At 54.3% G+C, this 23,546-nt stretch overlaps 1 protein-coding gene across 7 annotated transcripts in view; it reads left to right on the top strand.

The window, feature by feature from the left end:
• Positions 1-23,546, top strand: part of CHD6 (chromodomain helicase DNA binding protein 6) — a 74,405-nt gene that overhangs the window by 5,196 nt on the left and 45,663 nt on the right. For 6 of the 7 annotated variants that reach the window (XM_031605629.2, XM_031605625.2, XM_090152245.1 and 3 more), the window contains exon 2: positions 17,589-17,644. The exons of the other annotated variant lie outside the window; for it this stretch is intronic. In XM_031605629.2, coding sequence (XP_031461489.2) covers positions 17,612-17,644 — 33 coding nt within the window. In that variant the 5' untranslated portion in view covers positions 17,589-17,611. The remainder of the gene's footprint in view (positions 1-17,588; positions 17,645-23,546) is intronic. 7 annotated transcript variants of the gene reach the window in all.

The raw sequence follows: 23,546 nt of genomic DNA, 5'->3' as shown, positions 1-23,546 counted from the left end.
GATGGAAGATCTCACAGGAGCACCGTTCCTTGGTGACTTCTATATATGTGCATGGTGCACCCCGGCTGCACCCAGCAGGACGGCGTGGCGGGCAGCCTGCAGCTGCTGCCTGTGTCTGTGTGTTCCTCTGCTGCTGCTCGCGGGCCAAGTCCTGTTCCTCAGAGATCTGTCGTCCCCGTGGAGTGCCCCTCACCAAGGTATCTGAGCTCCTCCCAGCATGCACTTTTGTGCATGCATAAAGGCAGGATTCTCTTTCACGGCAGACAGCAGACTGTGCCCTGTTTGTTCTCGGTGTGCGATGCTGCGGCAGGCTGGGTGCAGCACAACCTGCGTGTGTGCGGAGGGGCCGAGGTTTGTGGTTCCCCCGATTCCTGCAGAGGTGGTTACAGATTTGTGGGCCGGGCCCTGCGCCTGCTCCACCTCCTCGCTGGAGGGCAGGACTTTCTGCCTGACAATAACAGGGCTGGAGCTGGGCCAAGTCCACATCACACTTCTGGAGTGAGGAGTGGGCTTCTGGGTCTGGGAGCCAAAAGCTGCAGTGGTCGCTGTTGGAGCTGTCACAGCTGTTGTTCCATCCAGAGTGGCCTCTCCCAGAGCCCCCAGCTATGTGTGGCTCTGTGTGTGTTTGAGGAGGTGCAGCTGTGCGCATATCTGGCAGGGCACAGAGGTCTGGCTCTGCAGGCTCTGCTCTTCAGCTCCAGGCTGGGCTCTGCCAGGTGAAGGGTGATGCTGGGGCTGAGGAGCTCGGGGCCCTGTGCCCAGCTGTGTGTGCTGCTCCTTCTGCCCTGCTCTGGGAGTGCAGGGTCTGTTAGAGCAGCACCTCATTTCTGGGCCTTGTTGTACGCTGCTTTCTCCAGACACCTCACAGCCAGGAAATGCAGAGGCGTGAAGGCCTTGCTGAGATGTCTGCTTCAGAAAAGGGTCAGTTGCTCATCCAGGTGCTGGGGGAGAGGAGACCGCATTGACGTGGGCCAATGAAGGCGGTAAGCGTGGGCTACAAGGCAAGGCTGAGGGGCCGTGCCACTGTGTCCAGAGGCTTCCTGCCTGCCCTTCACAGTGCTGCATGTCAGAGGAGATGGCAGTCGGTGGGCAGAAGGGACAAGAGCGTGGTGGCACTGCAGTGCCACAATGCCACGTATGTGCCAGCTGGCAGGGGTGCTGCCTTCTGCGGCTGCGCCCTGGATGGGAGCAACTCAGCTCCCTGTAGTCCTGTAGCAGCTCTGCTGTGCTGGAAGGACAGCTGTGCTCGGAGCTCCTGGCTGTGAGCAGAATGAGGAACTGCGAACGCAGTGCTCTGCGATGTTACCAGGGCAAATGGGCTGTGCTGTTTGTGGGCGCATGCGGAACTCCAGCAGGAAGGGGCCGATCAGTGTGTGCTTCTGGTGGTGTTTTACTGGCCCTGTGTTTGAGCAGGTCTTCAAAAAGGGTACTCAAGCGTATAAAGGAATTGTCTGTGGCTGAGGAGGGTTCTATGCCCTGTGCTGCTGAAATCCAGGCACTTGCACAGGAGGGACTGATGAATTTTTTTGGCACTTCTCTCTTCCTCCTGGGCTGGAGTTCCTGGGATGGCGTAAAGGACACAAATGAGAAGAAGCATGGAGATGATTGAGGGGGATGTCAGCTTACAGATGGTGTCTGAACTCTGGAGACTGTTCTTCAAAGTAGATTAAGCTGAGATTGTGAAGAACTTGTATCCCAGAGGGTTATAATTTATAATCAGCTGAATCCCTTGGAGGTAAGCACCAGCTGAGTTACAGCCCTGGCAGGGCAGAGCAGAGCAAAGCAGTTGGAGTGGAGGTGTGGATGCAGGCCGCACAACCTGGAGGACGTTGGCCTTAGGACCACAGGCAGCCTGGGAGAGGCACTTTGGCCTTGTGCTGGATCAGGAGAGTTTGCTAAGTTTTGAATTCTCTCCTTGTTCTTTAAGCACTCGAGAAACAGCTCTGATACTGCAGCATGCAAGTTCTTGGGCCTGTAGAACAGCAGATCTGTCTGTTGCTATTTTGGGCTGATGTTTGCTAGTTTCTCCGAGGATGTATAAGGCAGACCAGATGCTATGAGCTGTGGGACCTCACCACGGCATGCAGCAAGCCCTCAGATCTTGGCCGTTCAGGATGGCACCTTGCTGGCTCTAGCAGAGTGGCAGGCTGTGGGCAGCCAGCCCCTGCCTGGGTGGGGGCCTGGGGCTGGTGCAGCCTTCTTGAATGTGGCAGCAGCAAGCCAGTAAGTGACCTCTGTGGGCTGTTGTGGTGGTGCTGGAGATGTCCTGTGCTAGGAGGTGTTCTCCTGGGTCCTTTCTGCTGCCCTTCCAACCTCCACCCTCTGTGCAGGAGCACAGACCAAGCTGAGCAACCTTCATCACCTGGGTTTTGAGACCTGTGGGACAGGGCTGGCATTAAAGAGGGCTGCTCGCTCGGCAAACACTGAAGTACAGCTTGCAGGCCTTCAACATGCACGGTGAATTCAGGGCCGCCCTGCTCTGCCCACCAGTGCCACAGCTCTCTAGTTCCCAAACCCCAGGACTGCAGTATGAGCCCTTATGCATGGCCTTGCTCTGCACCCTGCCTTTGGAAGGCGTAGGGAGAGCTTAATGCTGGCTGCAGATAGCAGCAAACAGGACTGGGGGCCACCGGGGCTCAGGGCAGGTCTTGGGCACGGAGTTTCAGCTGGAGAAGACTGACAGAAACACCAGGAGGAGCAATCTTCATTGGGACTGGGCTCTGCAGTGGGCTCAGGGTCAGCGTTTGGAGCTGCTGTGCCAGCCCTGCTGGGGGTCTGCACTGCCCTGGTAGATGTGCTCTTCATCCATCCATGCAGCCCAGGCTTGAGGGGCACCGAAAGTGCTTGCTAGTCTTCTCAGCAGCCTTGCTGCAGAGGCTGATTTTTATCCCAGTTCTACAGTTAGAAAGCAGAGGCACAAAGGGCTCTGATTGCCTTTGAGGAGCAGGCTGCAATGTGGCAAAGCTGCTTTCTGACAGCTTGAGTTTGCTGTGCAGGATGTCAACAACAGCAAAAGTGGAGGATGTCTGCTTTCAGAAATGCCATCTCTTTTTTTTTTTTTTTGACTGTCTGCCTTGGGATAGCTCTTAGGTGCATGGCTCTTGGGCAGCAGCCTTACCAAAGGTTCTTAGGGCTGTGGCTGTCGAGACGTTCTAGGTGAGCTGTCTGTTGCACACCTTCAGCACTAAGAAAGGTGCTGTGGGCTGAATTGTGTGCCTAGTGGCATCTGTACAGGCCCCATGACCTTGAGGGTGGCCTTGGGCAGCTAACTGAAGCCTGAAGAGCACTTGGAGTGAAAGATAAAAAGAATGAGGAAAATATGTTGAGTGCATGGGCGCTTGTTTCTGCAGAAACCTCTCTGTCTCTCCTGGTAGCTAGAGAGCAGCTGGTGCTGGGCCTGCAGTAAGGAGCCTTTGAAGGGGCCAGCTGGGACCTCAGCCCAAAAATTCAGGCTTTTGGGGTGCTGCTGGTAAGGCTGGCTCCTTCTGTAGGAGCCGAGCCTGGGATCCCGTCTCTGACTGAGGTTACCAGGCAGGCATTTCATGCATTCTTCGAGCATGAAGAGCATGTCCTCGGAGCTGCTACTTTGCCTGTTTCCACCTAAAATTTTATCAGGGCTGCATTGTCAGGTGTGAGCTTTGACCCTTGGCTTCATGCAGCCTCCTTGGCAGCCTTTGCATGTGCCCATTCCTTGGGCAGGTTTGTGTGCAGTCTCCCAGTAAGCAAGAGGAGATGCCTTCCTGCTGACCAGCCTGGCGGCTGCTGAGCGTGGTGCAGCTCAGGGCACCATGGGCTGCTGCAGGCTGCTCAGCCACAACATTTGAAGTAGGAAGTGAAATCATGAGAGCATGATGGAAGAAGTGGATAGGCTCCATGGTCACTGGCGTGTCTGTTCCCTGGGCACGTGGTTCACGTCCTTCCCTTGGCTTGCTGATGGACGTGCCTGGGCCTGTGAATAAGTGGAGGAAAAACATGGTGCTGGTTGCAGAGAAATGTCTAATTACGATTTGGCAGCCAGGGTAGCTTAGGGTTCATTTTGCCTATGCGGTGGCCTGGACTGAATGCCATACCAGTGTTTGTGTCTTGGGGAGCGAAGGTCTGGGAAATGCTGTGCTTTGTGGTGGGCTTGGGCAGTGTGGTAGTAGGAACTGGAGCGTGGCACCCAGCTGCCTGCGGGCTGCCTGCAGAGAGCTGCACGCCCTGAGCTCCCGGCTCTGGCTGCGGGGCTGGGCAGGCTGCTCCCGCTCCCTTCTCTCCCTTGTCTGCACAGGTACAGAGCTGCAGGGCTTAGCTTTTGTTTTATTTGCCTTCTGCTTTTTTGCCCTGCTGATGCTGAGGATTAAAATCCACTGCCAGAGGCTTATGAGCAACTGTGTGGAGTGAGGCTCGGCCAGCTGGTCAGAGGGCACCGACCTCGTCCTGGGATAGCTGTCCCAATCCCAGCCGCTTTGCAGTGCCAGGAGTGCAGCTGGCAGCAGGCACATCCCTGCTCTGAACCGCAGGCTGCTCAGAAAGGCACTGAGAGCTGCCGCTCAGCAACTCCGGCTCCATCTCCCTCGCTTTGGCAGCTGTGTGCTCCTGCAACTGCTGGCTGCCTGGGCAGTGCTGCTCTGGTCTCTGCTGCGTGCCTCCAGTGAACAAAACCGAGGGGGTTCTGGCAGTTATGCAGCTTTCCCTCCCCTTGTGCTGTTGGTTTGTTTGCTGCTATGCTTGCTGGAGTCTGCAAACCCTCTGTCCCCAGCCCTGTGGCACTGCACGTCTTTGAAGTAACGGCTGAAGGTCACTGTGGTTACAGTCGTGGGTTAGGAGCTGCATTTGAAAACTCCTAAAAGGAGCTCTTGCTGTTTTTGCCATGTGAGCTTGATGTGAGAGTCATGTAGTACAGCTGGCTGGAGGCTGCACCCACCCTGAGTATGCTCCTGCTCTCTGTGTGCCAGCGCGGCATCTCGGAGCTGGGGAGCTGGTACTGCCCTGTGTGCTGGGACATGGCTGCTGCTCCCGGACTGGGGGCTGCCTGGGAGCAGTGTGCTGCTGAACCAGCTTCTGGGGGTAATGCTGCTGGGAGCCCTGCGCTGCTATCAGCCTTGTGTTCCTTCTCCCATGGAGTGAGGAGGCCGTGGCTGTTCCTTGCTTGCCCTGTGGGGTGGGATGGAGCTGGGTGCACTCGGGAGGTGTGGCTGGTAAGACTGTCACATGCATTGGTACTGTTTAATTCACCCCAACCTTTTCATTTTTCTTTTTTTTTAAAGCTAAAATATTCTGAGGACAGAAGGCTGCTGGGAGTGCAGCTCTGCCTGTTCTGAGGCTGGCTGTGGTGCTCTGCTCTGCATGCCTACCCTGCATATGTGTACATGTGTGAGATGTGTTCCCACCTGGCTTCTGGTTGCTCTCTGCCCTATCCTTTCTCCCCTCAGTGTTGTTCTGTGTGTCCCTGGTCAGGAAGGCAGGGTCTGTGCCCCCGTCCTGCTGGGGCCTGGGGGCAGCTTTGATGCAAAGCACATTTGTCTGCACAGGGAGGTTGGGATGCTGGAGGGATCTGGGTTTCTGCAGCTGCGTGTGCAGAGCTGGGAGGCTGCCTTGCCGTATCCTGTGCTTGGGAAGGAAAAAATGTATGCCAGAGCTGCCTTGCAGCAAACTCGCAGGCTCCCCAGCCCCCTGCCTTGCTGCTGCTGATTCTCTCTCACTAAACTACTGGGTTATTTTTAACTTGGAAGAATTACAACCCAAGATTCGCATTCTCTCCCCCCAGCGGAGGGCTGGAGGCAGGATGTGGGGGAGGCACTGCGGAGGGCTGGGAACGCAGCTCACAGCCCCGCAGGATCTGTGCCATGGGCTCATGCCCTGGCAGCGCTCTGCCTGCTGGGCCCTGCGTGGCGAGACCCAAGACTGCTCCCTGCCTGGGCTCTCAGCATGGCCGATGTGGAACAGCTGCAGCCGCGCAAACAAGTCCTGCTGCAGCGGGCAGTGGGGAGTGAGCATGGTGTGGGGCTGCTGCTGCCACAGCTGCAGATGGGGAGCTCCTGGCAGGGCTGGGCGCCGCTGGAGCATCCTATGGAGAAATTCTTAGGTGCTGAGCATGCTGCAGGGTGCTGTGCTGCCCAGCACAGGCGGCTCTGCTGGGCCACGCCTGTGGCCTGCTGGAGGCTGGATGGGAGGAACTGGAAGAGATGTTGCTCCTTCCCCCTCTCCTAACTCTTTGGAGTTTTGCAGGTAGGTAATGCATGAGTCCCACATCACTCAGTGATGTGCAAGGTGAGCAGGAGCCCTCTCTTGTCTGACAGCAGGGAGATGCCTTCACAGAACCTCTGCTCCAGGTGGCTTGCAGGGATGTAGCAGCTGGTCTCTTCAGGTTGTACCACAGATCCTGTGCTGTGAGCTCACAGAGCCCCGCCAGCTGAGACGTGCTTAGGAGCAGGGGCAGTGAGGGAGTGAGAGCCAAACAGGAGCAGGGCGCTCTGGGTGCCCGTCTGTTGGCTCCTTGGTGACTTGGAGAAGGGTGCTGGTCAATCCAAGTGGTGGATGCAGAACAGTGTAGGTCTGGAACTCTGTTCCTGCTCTGTCCCATGTGAACCCAAAGGTTTCCTCCTGCTGCCCAAGTGTGGTGTGAATGTGTCGGGTAGGACAGGTGGCTGCTCGGTGCCTGGGCCTACTTGTCTACCACAGAGGGCACAGAGTCCTGTCCTCGCCAGTGTTAGTGCCTCAGTTCTGCAGAGGCGAAAGGCTGAGGCTGCACACGAAGCCTGACCGTAACACAGGAACGATGTGGGCAGGCTGCAGTCCTTGAGCCTGGTCACTGCTGGCAGGTTGGGACCCAGCTCTCCTGGCTCATCTCCTCTTTTCCTCCAAGCTGTGCCCAAGCACTGAGGAGATGTGCTGCTTTCTGTGGCAGAACAGAGCTGCTGCTGAACATCAGTGATTTCACAGCACGGCTGTGCCTTTCTCATCTCTTCTTTGTCTTGCTGCCTCTACAGCTTGTCCTTCAGGGCTGAGTGCGACGTGCTGTGCCTGTTTGGGATCTGAATTTTCAAGGCATCCTTTTCATAATCAAAGCTGTGGGAGGGAGGAGAGGGAGAATCCACATGATGCTTCAGAAGCGAGGGAGGCTTGCACCCCACATCTGGTGAAAAACGTCACAGAGATATGCAGGTGTGATGCTTCTCGCTGCCTCTGTGGCCATGGCCTTGGGCTGTTGCCTGCTTCTGCTCTGAGCCACTTCACATCATGGGAGCCTCAGGTGTGTTCCAGTGCCGGGTATCTCTAGAAAGTGGAAAGAGGAGGTTTTAGTGGGTGTGTGAGTGTTGCTAGCACCCATGGTGCCGTTCAGGAGGTGCCCTGTAGTGCTGCTGGCACCCGGAATCCCATCTCCTGGCACATGTTGTGCTTCCCTTGTGAGGAGCTGCACACCCCTTTTGCTCGTCTGTCTGAAAAGGATCAACTGTCTCCTGTGACCTGGTGCTTGGGTTGGTTTTTGTTATAACTGCATACGTTGTTTCCTGGCTGCAGCTTATTTCTGCAGATAAAAATCTGTTCGCTCTCCCCTTTGAAGAGGGAAGCCACCTGCTCTTGCAGGCAGCTGAAAATGGCACTGTGCTGCAGGGATGTGTGTCTAATAACGCAAAAATTTCTTGTCCAGTCTCAATAAGGAGCTTTCCTGGGAAAATGCCATTGCTTTCTGTAGACACTGAGATCTCTGCTGATCTTTACTCCTTTGTCTGAGTTTGCAGCCCCTTTGGCTGGAGGTGGCAGGCACATGGCAGGGCTGTGCCCACACCTGCTGGGGGCAGCTCGGCTCCCTTGGCCACACCACCCACAGGGAATGAAAGTTGCTCTTCGGATAATGGTAAGGAGTAAAACTTTCTTTCTGGAATGTCTCTGTGGCAGGGGGCAGTTGATGCATCTGCTTCTGGCTTGGTCGTTTGGATCACAGGACTCTTAAAGGGATATTGGTGAAAATGTGCAACGAGGGAAGGACAGCTGGAATCCTGAGCTCGTGTTTAGCCTGTCTGAGGTTATTGTGGGGCCTGTGCTGGGTGCTGTCCTGGGGGCATGTCCAGCGGTCAGGACGGGCTGAGGGGTGCTGGGTGTATGTCAGGGGAAGCGATGGGGCAGTGCTGTGCTACGCGCTTCACTGCTCTGGGACTGTTTGCAGCTGTTGGGAACCAAGCCCCAAGCTCCTGTGCCATACACGTGTCCTGCTGGCACCCTAAGGACTGCTGGGCTGAGCCCTGCTGCTCTATGTGGTGTTGTGTGGGGGCACCTCTGGTGGGCAGCGGGTGATCAGAGGGCTTGCATCCCTTGGTTGGTTGGTTTTGGATTGGTGCTGCGAGATCAGTTGGAGTTCAGAAGTGAGAGCCCACCAGCAGCCTCCCAAAAAGCAAGTCGGGCATCACCTGTGAGCGACGTGGATGGTGCAGACTCATCCCATCGCCTGCTCTTGGAATACATAATCTGTAGGCACTCTTCTTCTGCCTGTTAACACATACAGTGTTCTGAGCTCGTTGGCTGTGAAGATCATCAGACTTGTGGGCCAGTCTAATTACAGCTCATTCCCACAAGATACACTTTAATATAATTCCATCTTATGTGGTGTTGGTGCTTTGTGTGCCGGAGCTGCTCTGCACAGCTGGAATAATCCTTGTCTAGCTCTCACTGTTTTGCAGTGCAAATCTTTGCAATGCCTCAGGCTACCTTTTTTGTAGGGTTTCAGTGAGAATGAATGTTGTTTTTGAGGAAGAAAAAGTCAGAATTTGATACTTTACCTGTCCTTGTAAAAATTCAGCCAGCATCAGCAAAGGATCAGTCTCTGAAAACAAACATTTGATTTTAAAAAATGCTGTTTGTCGCTGTGCTCTTATTCCCTTTCAATGAAGGTGGGCAGGATCCTGTTCTAGGACTGCCTTGTGTTACCCTACATGGAGAAGTCGTCTTTTTCTCCAGCCCAGCCCTGTTCTCCTGCTGAACTGTACTTGAGGAGCCCCCGGGCATTGCACAGGTGAAACACTTCTCTCTTCCCAGCGTCTCAGCAGCCCCCAGCTTGCTCTGGCAGCCCACTCCCAGGAGTTGAACAGCAGTTCTTGTCCTGCAGTCCTGTCCCTTGGATGTGCCCCTGGAGACCTAAGGCTTCCCCTGCGCATGGCTCTCAGCAGCCTTTCCTTTTGACAGCTCCTTTCCAGCCCCCCTCTGTCAGTAGCTCTGGGCTTTCTCTATTCCAGCCCTGTTCTTCCCTTCTGGAGGAGTGGCAGAAACTGCGAAGCCATTTCCAGCCCAGAGGTTTCTCCAAGCCCAGGTCTCTCTGCAGCTCCCACTCGGATTTGGCAGCCCATTTCCAGCCCCTCTCCAGTTGCTTCTCTGTGCTGTCCCTTTCTTTCAGTGTAACCCTAATCCTAATTTCAAAGCCAAACCTTTTGAAGAGACTGCCACGCAAAAGATTATTGCCAAGCCCTGGTCTCTTGACAGCCCGTTTCCACCTTCTGTCAGCCTTAGCCATAGCTCTCATTTTCCATCTGAGCACTAGGTGTGAAAACCCAGACGGAAGTTGTCCCAGCCCTGCTCTTTTGGCAGCCCCTCTCCAGCCATAGTCCAGCTCCAGCTCTGTGCCCGATCACAGCACTCACCTTGCTCTCACTTTCCTGCAGAGCAGCAGAAGAGGCTCCATGACTGTGACAGTGACTTACACCCAGCCCAGCTCTCTTGGTAGCCCCTGCTGTTGAAGCCCTAGTCCAGGCTCAGCTGTAAGCTCTATCTTCCATCATTCAACCCTAACTATTCTGTGGAAAGCTTTTGAGAAGACCCTTGCTCTTTGCTCAAGCAAAGCTTTCTGCCAGTGCTGTGCTCCTGGCAGCCCTCAGCTCCCTGTGACAGCTCTTTTCCTTGCTTTCCTGCCAGCCCCCAGCTCCAGGAGCCCTTCTCCAGCTGAGTTGTAGGGACAGCCTCCGAGTGATTTCCTGGACTGATGTTTTCCCCCAGCCCAGCTCTCTTGGCAGCTCCCAGGTACTTTTGCAGCAGCTTTCAGTTCTGCTCCTACTTCTGCTCTGACTTTTTTTTTTTTTTTTTTTTTGACTCTGTCATCCTAGCCAAATCTCAGGACTGATCATTGGACCAGAGCTTCCTTATGGACTGTTTCTGCAAGCCCAGATCATTCCACAGCCCCTCCTTTCTTCTGGTGAGCCCTTTCCAGCCCCATTCACATTGGGCTGAGGGAAAGCCAAAAGCTGCAAAGGTGAATCTTATATCTGAACCTGAGGGCTGAGCAGGGGCTGCTGGAAGGAGGCTTCACCCAGCTGCCTGCTTGGGCTTCTCCCACTTCACTTTGACACCTAAAATGCCACATATATATCGCTGGTTATTTTTTTTTTTTTAACAAGTCAAAAATGCTTTGTTTCAGAATGGAGCGCTCAGAGGGAATTGTGCATTGTGAACTCCTGTTTTTCCTGGTGCTCTTGGGGAAGTACAGATCAGAGCCTTCCCGCATGCTGGGTGATGAAGGATGCCTGTCATTGTATGAAGGTGCCTCTCCCTGGGTTTGGATCCAGGCTTTGGGTCTGGGTGCTGCTACTAGCATACAGCAGGGTCAGGCAGAGTTTCTCCTGTACTGCAACAGCAGCTTGCAGTTCACCTGTCAGTGCTTGTGCAGCCTTCCCTGTAGTGTTCTGGGGCTTTTGAGTGCTTCCGCAGCCATCCTTGATTGCCACCTGAGGAGAGGCTCTGCCTGGGGTGCAGCCGGTGCCACTGAGCAAGGAAGAAGCTCCTGAGCTAGCATCACATGTGGTCATAAAGAATGTCAACAGCTTCATGGGCGTGATGGGTTTTGCAGCCCATAAAGCAGTTTTAGAGCTCTCGCGTGGCTGTTAGAGGTGACCTGTGCAGGTTTCAAGGCATAGGAGCCAGAAGTGGGTTGCAGAGGGTGAGGGGTGTGAGTGCAGGGCTGGCCCTGCCTGTGCTGGGGTTGGGCACAACGTGGATGTTCTGGGATGGCAGGTTGGGCACCAGGGGAACAGGGTGGGCAAAGGGTTGAATATTTTGTTTTCCTTGGGTGAAACTGCATCTTGGGTGTGCTGGAAAATGGTTTCAGAAAAGCAAGTCTCTCTTTGAAACGTGTTCATTTTCTTAAGACAAGCAAGACTGTAGAAGAGTGTGGCGTGCTGAGAGCTCTGCCTCCTGCCTGCCCATGGTGGGAGCATGATTGCTGTCCTCTGACCCAGCAAAGTTTGCAGAAAGGTGAAGGCGGCCCTGGGGTGATCCCCACAGCTGATGGAGCCAGTGTAGGAGGCAGCAGCTGGGCTGGGCACAGCATGGTGCTGCCTGTGAGCCGTGTCCCAGCCATGCATCCCTCCTGCCCACAGGAGCTGCGCTGGAGCAGGCATTGTGCAGAGGCTCTGTGCAGGCCTTGCTGGAGCAGCCTTTGAGCTTGCTGTCATGTGAGATGATGAGTATTAGAAATTAGAAATGAAGCAGCTTCCATGCTGGAAGCAGGGCTGTGGGGTAATGCACAGTGCCATTGGAGCTTTGTGTGCTGCTGTGCTGCCTCAGGACTTGTGCAGCCTGATGCAGAATGCAGCTTCCCAGCAGACCAACACAGCAGAAAAATGCCGCTTAATGTGGCTGCAGACCATAGCAATGTGGTATGTAAATGAAATTCTTACTGAAGAACATTCCTTGGGAGTTTGTTGTCCTTTAAGTTTCAGAATGAGACAAAAAATGTGCTTATTCCATAAAACTGCAGGACTGCTTCGGTTGCGGACTTTGAAGCTGCCCTGAAATACATTTGAACTTACTGAAATCCGTTCGGTGCTGAAGGAGGCCCTGAAGAGCTGTGTCTTCTGACACTGAGGCGTCCTGCACTGGAGCATGGTCTCTGCATCCCCAGGATAAAAAAAACGCCTCTAAGTCCCCCCAGATTTGCCCCGCTTGTTTTCAGGCTGCCTCACCAACTCTGTAAGCAGCAAATGCGCAGTGAAATTGCTGATTGTGAGCAGAGGTTTGCTGTGAAGGTCTGAGTGGAGGAAAGCCTTGTGCCTCATCATTTTCAGCTTCAGGCGACTCTGACTTGTGGCCGGCCTTGCTCTCAGTGCAGCCCCAGGCACACAGCATGGTGTTGGGAGCCGGAGTCCATAGCTCCTCCTGGCTCTGTGGTGTGGCTGCTGACCAGCTTGGTGCAGGGCGATGCCAGAGCTGCGACCATGGTAATTCCACACGGCTCCTGCTAACAGAGCTTGTGTTACACGTCTCCTCGAACAACCATGTGCTTCACTTCTCTGGTTGAGAGCTGCTGTAGGAGCCAGAAAGGATGCATTGCCTGTGGAGCTGTGGAACCCTTGCCTGGTGGGTTTTGGCTCGCTGGTGGAGTACTGCAGGGCTGAGGTGGGAGCTCCCCAAGGGCGGTAGCACAGAGCAGCTGCAGGAGCTGTTGTGGTGCAGTGGGTGCTGCAGAGTGCAGCTCCTAATCATAGAATCACAAGGTTGGAAACGACCTATAAGATCATCTAGTCCAACCGTCTTCTCATTACCACTGCTACCACAAGCACTAAACCGTATCTTGCAGCTCCTCATCCAGATACCTCTTGAATACTGCCAGGGACGGCGACTCCACAACTTCTCTGGGCAGGCCATTCCAGTGCCTGACCACTCTCTGAGAGAAAAAGTTCTTACTCAGGAAAAAGGAGTGCCTGGGTGTTGGTTGGCACCTTTGCTGCTGCATGCAGGGATGGATGGTGGATACTGCTGAGTACAGGAGGTGTACCTGCTGCTCCGGAACATCCCAGCTCTGCTTTGCTCAGGTGCTTCTTGTTCTCCTTCTGCAGCAGTGTGCATCTCCTAACCAGACGTCGGGTCATGTTGCAGCTGCATGTGTGAATGGAGTGTGTTGCCCAGCCTGTACATTGGTTGCAGATCAGACTTGGGGATGAATGCACGTGTGTGTTTTGTTTGCCCTGTGCTAGGCTTTCAGCAGATGGTGTTCAGTGGGCAGGAACCTGGGTGCTGGAGACATTGTGTGGTAGAAAAATTTGGGAAGACGCTTTGGCAGTTGTGCCGGTTTCCTCTCCTGACATGCAGTGGGACATAGGCAGTGGCAATCTGTCTGTCTGTCCGTCAGGTGCAGTCCTGACAGCAGCCCCAGCAGCAGCTTTGGCTTTGTGCTTCCTGGGGCTTTCCCTGCCTGCTATGGTCTCCTAACACTGTTGTGTGACTGTGGTAGCACAGATGTGTCAGCACGCTGTCTTGGTGCTGCACAGTGTGTCACAGCCAAGGCTCTGTGCCTTGCAGGCAGCAGCCTGGGTGCCTTGTGAATGCTGTGACAAGGTCTAGCCTGGGGCCTCACCCTGTTGCCTTCCTCCCCAGACCTACCTGGGGCGTTTCTGAAATGCGTGTTCAGTTTTCTTCAGTAGCTGTGCACAGTGCAGTGAGTTTTGGAGCAGGGAAGATATGTTTCTCTTTGGCTTTACAAGTCTGGTCCACCTCTAGTTCTCTGTGCCTCTGCATTCAGCTTATTTTCAACACTCCTTTTCACTTTTTCCTGGTGCTCATCTTGAGAATCTCTTCTCCCATTTCTAAGGGGCACTGCCGTGCAGGGACGTGCTCTGATGGAGCTGTGCACGGAGCTGAGAGGTGATCGCTCCCCATACGAGCCGAGATAGGTTTGTGCTGGCAGATCTCGTGGTCACAGCACTGTGTGTGTCTGCAGGATGCTTGGAGCTTGTGAACCTCAGCCTCTGCACTGGGAAAGTCAGTCCTTCAGCTGCAGAACAGAGCCCAGCCACTCATGCAAGGAGCCCAGAGAGGGGAAGGGCACACGGCCACTACTTGGCCTTGGGGTGGTGTTGGCTCAGATGTGGAAATTGCCGATCGTGTTTCTGGTTTGTGCACAAATGCTCTTGGAGAGGCACAAGCAGGTGTGCTAGGAAGTGCAGGCGTGATGTGGGGTCAGACCGGTGTAAGAGATGTTGTGCTCTTGCAAAACAATAAGAATAAATTCCAGGGAAGATGCTGGTAACCTGATGTGCCCCAAATTGTGTAACCGCGGACGTCACTGCTCGCAGCAGATGCTTTGTAGAGGCCGTGCCACAGCGAGATGGGCTGCTCACATAGAGGGACAGCGCAGCTCTTGGCACCGCTTTGCCACTCTCTTCAAATACAACCAGACAGCTTCGAGCGCCCGGCAGGACCTGCTGTGCTGTGGGAGATGCCGGGCCTGGGGTGGCCATGCCTGCTGGGCTGGCAGCACCGCTGTGGTACTGGTACAAAAGGCAGAAGAACTTGAGCGGGGAGTGAGAACTGCCATTTGTGATGGTGGCAGTAAAGCTGAATCTAGCAGCCTGGAGCACTTAGATGAGGCTAGTGAGAACATGTTGATCTCCATATGAAAACCGTAAGCTCGTTTAGAAAATTGGGCTGCCTCTTTTGAGATTAGAGTTTCTCTTTAATCTGCAAATACTTAATTAGCATGGAAATGGCTAACTAAATGGGGCTGGCAGTGTATACATCCACATGCCAGAGTGGTGATGTTCCTTGGCAGGTGGTGGTGAAGCTCCAAGGCCAGGCCAGGTGCTCAGGCGGCTGAAACTTTTGAGCATGCACAGACAGACGCGGCCCTTACCTCCCCTCCAGCTTGGCCCTGGCCGGTGATGGTGGATTCATGGGGTTGTTATCAAAAACTGTAACCAAGAAAACTCTCCAAACCTAATGATAGTTTAGAAAGCTGACACTGGATTATTACAGCGCTGGGTGCATGGGGATCTCGCCACAAAGCATGCACACCCCAGAGCTAAATCACCCTCATTATATACATCCAAGTCTCTGAATTTAAGTCTTTTGATATCCGTTTGGAACACGTGTCAATGGCAGCTTCCTGGTGTTTGGATTCACACGTGGCTGCTGTGGCTCTGGTCAATGGCCAGCTCACACAGCCAGGAGCGCATAATGCCCGATGCTGCAGGACCCTGCGAGGACCCAAGGGGACAGCTTCCTGGGTGGGCAGCTCCGAGTGTCAAGGGATCAAGCACCTCTGCTGATACTGGCAGTGACTTTGCTGGGCTTTTCCTTTGCTCTTTGTCAGAGCTGATATCTCTGTTAAAGCTGTCTCCTCTGGGACTAACGAGCATCTCAGCTTTGATTTTCCAAGACAGATGTATGCGCTGGCTTCAATGCTGTGGAAATCAGCTGGGTATTTTGTAGGACTGGTGTTGGGTATCTGCTGGAATCAAGAGCCAGGGCACAGTAGACCTTGAAGCAGTCCCAAGCCCAGACTCTGCATGGCCTGGGCTTGGTCAACACAGCTCTGTCCTGTGGCTGTGGCCTGTGGGGACAGCACCTGGCTGTCTCCCTGCCAGGGTGTGTGCCAAGAAGTGCCCCATGTGCTTCACAACATTGGTTACAGGGAAGCATTCTCCATGTCCCCTCTTGAACCTGTTTGCTTGTCCCCTCCGGTCCCCGTGCCCATTCAGAGCCTGCCAGCAACAGGCCAGGCCCTTGCCGGCTACTGCTGCATGCCAGTGATGCTGGCTGTGCCCAGCACGGGGCTGGGCCGCTGCCATGCTTCCTGCTGCCCTCCAGGGCTGGGGCTGCCTGTGTTCTGCTGTGCCATAGTAAGCTGCAGGAGTGCTTTTTGGTGCTAACTTTTCTTTGGGAAAAGCTACTTGTGGAAACTGTGCATGCAGCAGAGTCTGTGCCTGCTCTCTGGGGAAATGAGACATCAGGAATGGGCAGCCCCAAGCAATGCTGAGGTGATGCTGGAGGGGGGCTGGGCTAATGGGAGGCCAGCAGGGTCAATGGCAGCAAGGCCCAGCAGCACCCAGTTGGGCTCTGGAGCAGCCACTCACTCTGTGGGCATCTTGCGTGTCACCTCCTGGCATCCCCCTGCCCTCATGTTCAGCTGTTGGCACTGCCTGTGTCTAAAGGAAGCTGTACAGAAAGTGGTGATTGTGCTGGTACAACGCTAAGCGTGTCTGATCCATAATGTATCATGTTTGTTTTATTTGAATCAAAGAACACGAAGAGCAGGAAGAGAGTGCTAGTGCCTTCAAGAGTTGGAGAGTCCAGATCCATCTTCTGGGCTGCCTTGAAAGAAAATCTGTGAATGAGAAGCTGGGAAGCAGAGCCAGGGCTAAGAGCATCTCCAGTCTGGGGACCTGGAGGGGGGCGGTCTGATGGTGAGGAGGGGTCAATTGAGAGCCTTGGAGCCTCCTTCAGCTCAGAGGCCTCTGAAAGCTGAACCTATCCCAGATTTTGCCATTTCTTCTCTGAGCAAACCATTGGGCTGGAGCTGCTCTCTACTGGAGCCTGGCAGGATTGTTTTGAGCTGCAGTGGCTGCTCAGCCTGATACTTCTGCCGGGTCCTTCATGGGCAACTGTGTATGTCTGCCTAGCCTGTGTGAGCTCCTTGTCCTCTGGGCCTTCTGGGCCATGTCTTGGTGGACATATGATTCTGACAGACTTGGTTGTAAGACAGAGTGTTCTGCACCATCCTCTTCAGATGTCCTCAAAATCCTCCCTGCTCAGCTGGTAGCACTTGGATGCCTTTACTGCCACCAAGCTTGGCTTCCCTATGGGACATACTGACCTGGTCTTTGCTGCATAGCTGGGCTGGGAATTGGAAGCCTTTGGCTCTTCTCCCTGGTTTAGCAGGGTTGAGCTGAGGAGGCTGGGAAGGACCAACATCACCGCATGGGATTGATCTCCTTGGATGCCTCCCACATTGGGCTCTTGCTCTGGGAGGAGTCCCAGCAGACCAAAGGAGAGCAGTGGCTCTGGGTTTTGGTAATGTCTGTTCCCAACTTGGAGCCTGTGCTGGGCAGGGAGGTTCAGCATGGGTGAGGGGAGGGATCAGTGGTCTGTGGTGAGCCCGTGTGCTGTACTATGTGGAGTGGGGTTTGTGCTACATGGGGGGCAAATGGGACACATGTTTGTGGAATTTGTGTCTCAAATGCTTGTCAAATATTTCTGGGCTCCTTGGCTCTGATTCCTGGCGCTGTGGGAGCAGACAACTGCTGGCCTTTCAGCAGTGTCTGCTGGAGTGGGGGCTCCCACAAGGCCTGACAGCTTTGTTGGAGCACCGTGGAAAGGCTGCATTGGGTAGGGTATGGAGCTGAAACTACGCTGTGTCCCCTTGACTGTCCCCATGGTGAGCAGCTCCAAGCCAAGGAGAGCAACATGGAACTCAGGTGTGTTTCCTGCCTGTCCCCAGCTGTGGGAACACAGGAGTAGCCCTGGCCCCCAGGCTTGCTGGGTTCCTGCATCCTCTCCTTGGATTTCACGCTCCCATCGGTGCAGCTTGGCACAACCAGTTGGTTTGCTGCTTCCCTTTGCTGCTGAAGGGCTGGCAGCGTCTGGCAGGTCTCCCAGGGCCTGGTGTGGGGTTTGGGTGGTGGTTGGGTGGAGGGCAATTCTGCAAGTCCCAGGTGCTCCACTTTGTGCTGGGACTTGAGTGTGGGTAGCACTGAGTTGCGCGGGGTTGTGTGGCCACGTTTCACTGCTGTTGCTCTAAGTGGGACTGGGGTTTGTGCAGCCTCTTAGGGGGGTGAGGTGAAAGGTTTGAGTGCCTTGGGATCACCAGTCTTTTTACTGTCAATTTTTTGTTGTATTGTGTCTTACAGAAATAACATTCATTCCTGATTTGATGATAATGAAAATACAGAAAAAAGACAAGCAGGTTTGTGACTCTCTCTCCTTCTCCTAACTCAGCTGGTGAGGTGCCCGGGAGCTTGTGCTGTGTAGTGTTGCAGTGGATTTGTGGTGGGAAGGGGACAGAGAGGGATCGCTGCATTTCCAGCAAGGGCCACAGCTCAGGATGCTGAAATTTGACCAGAGCTGCAGCCTACAGTGAATAAATCTTACCTGAGTGTTTAGACACAATAGGATTTGTGTTCATTAATGGAAATGGTCTTGGTTTGGTCCTGGTTCCTGTGTAGAAGCAGCCCTTCTTTCCCCCCAAGTCGCTAGTTCTGGTTCTTATTTGAATCTCATCGCACATATATTACAGAAATGCATGTTTGCTGTGATTGCTGCTAATAACGTAATGCTCCAGGGCTGACACTGCTGGGGAGGCTGGGGACCAGCACATCTGCAGTGCTGCAAGAGCTTGGCCAGCAAATCTTTCCTTGCTCAAAAATAATCCCATCCCACCGAGCTGCCATTTCCGAATTGCTGCATCAGATCGTAACTACCTGCTGGTCCCAGAGGAGATTTATTAGCCAGCAGTCTTTGCATTAACAGTGTGCATAGGAAAACCTGACCATCGGTGCTCTGGGAAAAGGAAGGTACCTGTTACAGCATACTGCCAGCAGGGTTGAAATATGGCTGGACTAGAACAGCCCATGCTGCTCTGAGCTTTTTTGTGCCTGTGCTGCTTTAATGGGAAGCCATGAAGCTGAACAGTGAGCTGAGGGATGGATCTGCTGATGGAGAGCACCAACTGGTGCTGTTCCTGCTGTGGAGCAGTGCTTTGTGCTGCCCAGGGTTATGCTTTGCTGCTGTGGCAGATTAGCAGGGAGGAGGAAGGGGGAAGGATTTGGAAAAGGGGTTTGGCCATGATATGAGATAGTGGCTTGTGGAGGAGATGGGTGTGCAGTAGGCTGGTATGGTAAGGAGTTTAATAACTGCATGTCCCAAAGGTGCTGTGAGGGGGCACAACCAGCCTCAAGCTGAGGGTGGGAGCACAACAGGACTGGGCTCTGCTGCCAGTTGGGGCCTTGGGGCACACTCATGTGAGACCGTCTGCCAGGTAGGAAGTTCCCACACTCGTGTAGCAGCTTTGACTGCTCTGTAAATGGGATTGCTGAAATGATGTGGGGTTTGAGCACTGCAAAACCAGCCTCCTCCCACATTTGGAGGTTTTTAAATAGCTCAGTTGTCAGTGCTTTGTACAGCTGTCCCTGCAGATCAAGTCTGGGGGGGAGATAAAGGCAAATTAGCACAAGGAAGAAGATGTAGGGTCGAGCTGTCCATCTCCTGTGCTCTGAACCAGCAGCAGCGTGGGACATTCCTTACAGCGTGTCACGGAGTGCACTGCAGCATTCCCAAGCTCATCAGTTCCGCAGGAACTGCGCGGGATGTCCTCTTCCCTGGGGGGAAGTGCAGCACTAACAGCTGCCTGGGTGAGCCCTGTGTGTGGAAGGAACCTGCCGCTCACCTGCGGGATCTTGGCTGGGCCGTCAGCCTGCAGGCAGCTGTTTGGGGCCGCAGGGAGCTGCAGGAGTTGGCAGAGTGCTTGGCACCCTTTGTGTTGGTGACAGATGCTGGGAGAGCTGTGGGCTCCCTTTGAAGTGGGTTCTGGATGTGCTTTCTGCAGGCCTGGCAGGTCGGCTCCAGCCGAGAGGCCCTGCTTGGCAGTCATGGCCTGCGTTGGTGTGATTCTTCTTCCCTAGCATTGCCTGAAATTCTGGGGGGTTTGTCACCAGGCTGTGACTAACTTGTGAAACAGGTTACCTCCTTCCTGACTGGTAGTGCGGCGTGCTGGAGTATCTTGTCCATTGGCAGAGCAGGAGAAGCAGCAGGCCGTGGTACTCACACCTGCAGCACTGCAGCCAGCCCTGGGGCTGCCATTTCAAGAAGGACGCAGAGCTGCTGGAACAGGTCCAGAAGAGGCCACAAAGATGCTCAGAGGGCTGGAGCACCTCTGCTATGGAGACAGGCTGGGGGAGCTGGGCTTGTTCTGCCCGGAGAAGAGAGGGCTCTGGGAAGACCACCATGCGGCCTTCCAGTACTTGAAGGGAGCTTATAAAAACTCAATCTCCATCCTGTTTACACAGTCTGATAGTGATGGGACAATGGGGGTGGCTTTAAACTAAAAGAGGAGAGATTTAAGTCAGGTGTAAAGAGGAAATTCTTTACCCAGAGGTGGTGAGGCCCTGGCACTGCTGCTCGGAGAAGTTGGGGATGTCCTATCCCTGCCCAAGGCCATGGCTGGGTCCTGGGCAGCTTGAACTGGTGGGAGGCAGCCAGCCCACAGCTGGGGTCTTTGAGGGCCCTTCTCACCCAGACATGCTGGGATTCTGTGATGTCCTCTGAAGTCCTCTGAGTGGCTGTGGCAGCTCCATCCATCCTTGGGCAGTGCTCCCTGTGGTGTCCTGCTCCCTGGGCACCAAAGGCCCTGCTTACTTTCTGCCATGTTAGCAGGGCACTGCTCCTACTAATTTCTGCCAAGCTCTGACTTGTTGAATAACCTGGCAAATATTGAGCTAAAATGTATCGAGTGGTGCCTGTAAATCCCTATGGCTGCTGTGGAAATGGCCCTGTCCTGCTGGGGCTGTTGGAGCAGAGCAGTGTGTCTGTGGCTCCTGTGTGCCCTGGGAGTTCTTCTGGTTTGAGCCCAGGTGTGCAGGTTAGGCTGTGGGGGCAGCTGGGAACAGCCTGGGACTGGAGACCACAGCCCTGGAGGCTCTGCTTTGCCTTTGATTCCCATACTCACTGCTTCTCCTTGGATGTTATGGTTCTGTTTTATTAAACTTTGATGTTTCCCCTACTGCAGACAATGTCAAAGGCCATAAATAGAGCTCACTTGATGACAGCGGGACATCGTGCAGGGGCTGGGGAACCATGTGAGTGTTTGTGGTTCAGTCCCAAGCTGTGTTCCTGGGCTCCTGGCATTGTCTCAGGTGAGTGGGGAGCAGTGTGGATGCCCTGCTCCTCCCACTAACCCCTACAGCCCCCACCCTGGGGTGCTCACCCCACTGCTGCACATGACTCCTTGCAGGACCCACGGTCCCTGCCTCCCCATGCCCATTGCTTGTGCTGGCTGTGCTCCCCAGCCGAGGGCTGTGGCTCACAGAATGCCTTGGGAACAGAGCCAGCCTCCACCTCCGTCACGCTCATCCCGTGCCGGCTGCAGAGCCTGCTCAGAGACATGACAGAGGGTGGCACTTTGGTATTTTTAGCTTCTGCTGCATTGCATTAAGAGCTGGGAACAAGGGGTGTGGACAGCCGGCGAGAGGATGCACCAGGCTGTGCTGTGCCACTGGTGGGACTGCAGCTGTTAGTGAGAACGGCTTGACAGCCTGTGGAAATTCTGCATGTGGGGAAGGCTGCTTTCTGGACCGCTCTGGTGCCGTGACCGGCTGTGGGGACAGGTGGGCAGAGCTGGGCATGGGGCGCATTGGCTGGGTGCCATTGGTAGTGCAGGGAGAGGCAGCTGGTAGGGGCATGGATCAGCCCCTGGATATTGGGCTCTGCTTTAGGAAACCTGTGGTGGACCCTTTTGTCATGGTCCCTCTTGATGCTCCCTGTGTCGGACAAGTCTCCACAAGGTCCAAGCCAGACCTGGGGGGTGTCCCCATGTGTTCTTCTCCTGGAGGCTGCAGAAAAAGGGCACTAAAATGTGTTGGTGTTTGCAGGGCACTGGAAACAAAGGACAGCGTGTGGCACAGCTCCTGCTGCTGGCTGCAGTCCCACGTCCTGCAGGAGCACACTGTGTGGGTGCCATGTAACCAAGGGGGCTGCGGGTGATGCCCAGGAGAAGGGCTGCTCGGTGCCCACCGCTGCCTCCCTCGGGGCCGTGCATGAGGTGTGGCCCAGTCCAGCCCCTGCCATGGGCCTGGATCCTCTGCTCCCTGTGCAGGTGCTGGGCTGGCAGCGGGTGTGTACCAGCTGTGCCCCCTTGCCCATCCTCACACTGCTGGGCCATGAGTAGCCCCACTGCTCTGTCATGCTGCTTTCCCTCAAGTCCGGAGTAAAAGCGGGAGAGTTGAGTCAAGCTGTGACTCCTAATGAAATAAACCAATTTCAAGTTAAGGAAATACACCATTAAGGCACATCCTGACCTTGGCTATGCCCTCTTATGGGGTCGTGCAATTATGAGTGCTCTCTGTTAGCCCTTACAGCTCTCTGGGGGGGGTTTAAACACTTCTTTGTTTCTGACTTTCTCTTTGTCAGAACATAGAAGACTGCGTGCTGCTGCTGGGGGACTTCCCTCTATCAAGTGTGATTTGTGGAAGGCTCAGCTGGAAATAAATAATAAAAAAAGTGTCCAAGCTATACACAGTATACACAGAAGCATATCCAGGAAGTATAAAATCATTGCAATCCTCACCATTAAAAAAGCAAAAAAACCAAAAACAACAGTGGAGAGTTAATTGAAAGAGACAGTCCTAAAGATAAATGTGGTGCAGGGAAACAGGAAAGGAGGAGGGTGCGGGGGGCAGCTCTGTACTTCCCTTTCCTCTCCAAAATACCCCAGGAGGAAACAGCAGAGCTCACCTGGTCACACAGCTACAAAAGATGTGTGGAAGGCTGTTGAGTGTAAAAACACGTTTTTTTGTGTTTTTTTTTTTATTGAAAAAGTTGTAGTGAGAAAAAGGGCACATACTGAGAATTTAAAATAAACCCATAACAAGGCAGGGCTAAAAATATTTTTAAGGGTTGCTTGCTAAAAGCATGAATTCTAATAATAAGTTCTTCAAATATCTCAAGACCACAATGTTTCTAGGAGGGGCTGTGCTTGGAGAGCAGCTGGTGGCACGTGCACAGGGATTGCCTCAAATTACAGCTAACATGGCAGAAAGTAAGCAGGACCCTTGGTGCCCAGGGAGCAGAACACTGCAGGGAGCACTGCCCAAGGATGGATGGAGCTGCCACAGCCACTGAACCTCAGAGGACATCACAGAATCCCAGCATGTCTGGGTGAGAAGGGCCCTCACAGACCCCAGCTGTGGGCTGGCTGCCCCCCACCAGTTCAAGCTGCCCAGGACCCAGCCATGGCCTGAACTGCTGTGGGTTTGAAGTGAGGATGAGTTGAGTGCACCGGTACATTGTGCGCGGACTCTGTGCTGCTGCTGAGCACATTCCTCACCAGGTGCTGTTAAAGGAGGTGTACAGTCTTCTGACAAGAGGCCTCTGTATATGAATGGTGGGTTAAAGAACGGGGTCTGTGTGTAGGAGAGCTCTTGGCTCTCGAGTGGCAAGCGCAGGAGCAGTGTGCAGAGTGCTGTTCTGGTGCATGATCTTCCTGAGTATGTGAGGCGGTGAGATAGAGGCAGAGTTGGGAGAGCTAAAGAAAAATCTTGCCAAGTTACACACAGAGGTACCGCCGTGTCATAGAATCTCAACACAGCTGGGATGGAAGAGACCCCCCCCCAGCCCCACCCCGTGTGCTGGCTGCTCCCCAGCTCAGGCTGCCCAGTGCCCAGCCATGGCCTCAGGCACCTGCAGGGACTGGGCACCCACAGCTCTGGGCAGCAGTGCTGGAGCTGCACTGCCTCTGGGTAAAGAACTTTCATTTGCACCTGACGTAAACCTCTGCTTTTTTGGTTTAGATTCTTTCCCCATTGTGCTGTCACTGTCTGCTTCTGTGAAAAGTCAGTCTCCCTCCTGTTTATATGCATCTTCTTTTAGGGTTTTCCTTGCTCCTGGAGGAGGTTGTAAAGCACTGGAAGAGGATTTGGCTCTGCTTGCAGTGATTTGCAAAGGGAGAGAGAGCAGAGGTATATCCTCCTGTTGCGTCATGGTCCATCTTCAGTGATGATGGGTGCTGCCGGCTCTGATAGGTGGTTTAGAGGTGGAGCAGCTGGTGTCCATGAAGAGGGAGGCACCTGTGCTGGAGCTGGGCAGGGAGCTCTGCA

The sequence above is a fragment of the Phasianus colchicus genome, chromosome 17, assembly GCF_987193195.1.
Source record: "Phasianus colchicus chromosome 17, bPhaCol1.hap1.1, whole genome shotgun sequence".
Lineage (NCBI taxonomy): Eukaryota > Metazoa > Chordata > Aves > Galliformes > Phasianidae > Phasianus > Phasianus colchicus.
Note: the sequence above shows the minus strand (reverse complement) of the source record. Positions and strands in the feature narration are given on the sequence as shown.